The 2769-nt window shown below is 52.3% G+C and overlaps 1 protein-coding gene across 1 annotated transcript; it reads right to left on the bottom strand.

Annotated features, from left to right (window-relative positions):
* Positions 1-544: 544 nt before the first annotated feature.
* Positions 545-2088, bottom strand: TUSC1 (tumor suppressor candidate 1; the record flags this gene model as incomplete). The annotated part of the gene is made up of 1 exon (XM_011369726.2): positions 545-2088. A coding segment is annotated over one exon (849 nt), but the record flags the coding sequence as incomplete, so codon positions are not given.
* Between the last annotated feature and the right edge of the window lie 681 nt (positions 2089-2769).

Below are 2769 nucleotides of genomic sequence, written 5' to 3' on the forward strand. Positions count from 1 at the left end.
ATATGCCACAAATAAAACAAAAACTATTTTTTTCTAGTTCGAACAAAAACTCTTCTCATTATTTTTTTTTTTTAAAGTGAAGTGTTTTCCATCATTTAAACTCTTACATGATTTTTATCAGGTTCAATGGTATCCTCTTCACTTATTAGTAGGCAAAAGTATCATTCATTAACAAAATGCGTTAAAGTTATTTTAGAATATTTGTTGTTAAAATTGAAGTCACAATTGACACTTAAATAGTTTGGGGGCTTTTGACAAACATAGAATTCATAATTTCTTTAAAATTCACAGTCAAAATTAGCAAAGTAGCTGTGCACTGACTATGCTCTAATGTCATCTAAAATGTAATAAAAATAATTAAACGTTTAGACTACCTAATCTTTAGCTTAAAAACGACCAGTTACATAAAGCGAAAATATTAGTTTACAAAGAATAACCAAAGTCTGATATTGAAATATGTAAAATATACACACATGTGTATTTCTTGAAAAACGTACGTAAAACTTTAACACGCTTTAAACAATAATCATGGGATGTTTTTAGGTTATTTTTAATGCACCAGATTTATTTACCAATTCAAAGACTCACTAATAGGCCGATACTTTAAAAATTCCTGGGCGGAGGGGTGGTTAAACAAATTAACACATATTAGATGTATAAGGACCAGAGCCTCAGGCAGACGTGAGTTATAAATATTACCTTTTTAGTAAAAAAACGGTGGTAGTTTATAAGATATCCAAGTAATACGGATTTGTTAAAACAATACTTAGAATGTTGGACACATAAGATATAATGGCTGAAAACTTTAGGGGATTGAAGAATGAACAATAAACTCAACCAACACAAAATGCATTATTCACCCCTCAAAGAAAATAATAATAATAATAAAAAAGTTACAAAAGGTCCTCGTAACACAGAGAAAAGGAATTAGGTGTTGACTGGCACCCATTTCTTCCTGTTTTAAAACCCGCCCCTCGTTACTAGGCCTCTCTCCATCGAAACGAAATGACAGGTGCTTAGCACTCTCGAGGACTCGACGAGGCCCGGCACCCTTCTCAACCTCCGCCGGCCGAAAGCGCAGCGCCTCCCGGAAGTGCCGGGCGGCCAGGCTCTGCCAGCCAGTTTTCGCAGGCGGAGCGCGGCCCAGGGCGTGCGCTAGTGGCTGGGGTCTGGGGGGAGCAGTGAACCAGGAGGCGGGGCCCACGCGAGGCCCCGCCTATCCCCGGCTGCGGCCTCCCGCTACTGCCAGGGTTTGGGGGTCTGCGGGTCCGGGGCTCGGAGGCCTGGCTCAGGTTCGCGCGGAGGCGGCTCCTCCTTGTCCCCGAGCGGCCGCGGCCCCCGCTGCTCGAGGTGCAGCTGCAGCAGGGCCCGGCGGTACATGGCCTCCAGCTTCTCGAGGCGGGCCCTCAGCGCCCTGGGGCTGCCCGGCTCGTCCTCGGGACCGCCGCCTCTCGCCCTCGGGTTCGTGCTGGCCTCTTCGGAGCCTGGGGTCGCCCTCGCCGCCTCCGCGGGCACCCCGTCGCCGCCCTCGCCGGGGAGCCGCAGAGCCTGACGGAAGAGGTTGCGGTTCTCGCGCTTCAGCCGCCGATTCTCAAGCCGCAGGCGTGCGTTCTCCTCGCACAGCCGCGCGTTCTGCCGGTCCCGTTCGTCTCGCGCGCGGATGGCCTCCAGGTGGCTCGCCGCCAGGTCGGCGAACCTCTCCTCCAGCTGCTGTCGGGCGCCGCCCGCACGGCCTCGCCAGCCCACGCCGCCGCCGCTGCCGCCACCCCCACGAACCCGGCCTGGGCGGCCCTGCCCGCGGCAGTCCCCGCCGCTGTCCCCACCGCCGCAGCTCCCGCGCCTGGTGGCGCCACCACGCATGCGCCACATCGGTCCCGTCCCTACGGCGCTGCCAGCGCTGAGGGCCGAGGGGCCACGCGCCTGGGCGGCGGGAGAGTTCGGGCCCGGCGGGGAGGCCGGGGCAACAGCGGAGGAGGAGAGGAGGTGGCGGGCGGCGGCTGCTGGCTTAGAGCCAGAGGAGGCCGGGAATTTGCCCGGTCTGAGGCGTGTCTTGTCTCCCGTGGTGGAGCTGCTCCCCTGGGCCTGCGATCACCCGGCCGGGCTCACGCACAATGCCCCCGGGGAGCGCGTCGCTGCTCAGCCCTCTGGCAGCGCGGGGGAAAAGCGTGTACCTGCTGGGTTCTGCCAGGGCCCTTCCGTGCAGGCCTGGGCACTACAGGAACCAGCCGGCCTCGCCCGGCTCACCAGCGCAACCACCAGTGGTTACCTTGCTCTTTGCGTGGCAGTCTCAAAGCAGATAATAATAGAATGGTAAGTTCTAGCACAGAAATATGGGGCAAATTGAAAAGCTGAACTGCTTCATTTTTAGAACGTAGCGGTTTAACTCACCTATAAGCTTCGTAAAACATTCAGCACAATTGAGCTGAGCACCTGTCATGAGGCCCTCAAGTGGGAACAGGTAGCTCTTAAAGAACTAGAGTGATTCTCAGTTCGGCTCCGCTGTACAAATTGTTTGCAACTCTAGTGAAACGTGGTAAATTAGTTGATTTGCTCTCGCCTGACAACAAAACCCAGAAAACTCAAAATTTGCCCCATCCGTACAAGAAACTGAATACTCAGTTCCAAAATGTTGAGACAGGTGAGTACAACTTATTGAATGAATCTGGAACTACTGGAACAAGTGAATGAGCAAGAACTCATGAAAACCCTGGTTCACCGAGTTGGGGTTTTCAATGAACAGTAGAAATTAAAGTAGGAAAATACTGAGTT

The sequence above is a fragment of the Pteropus vampyrus genome, unplaced genomic scaffold (genome assembly GCF_000151845.1).
Source record: "Pteropus vampyrus isolate Shadow unplaced genomic scaffold, Pvam_2.0 Scaffold153, whole genome shotgun sequence".
NCBI lineage: Eukaryota > Metazoa > Chordata > Mammalia > Chiroptera > Pteropodidae > Pteropus > Pteropus vampyrus.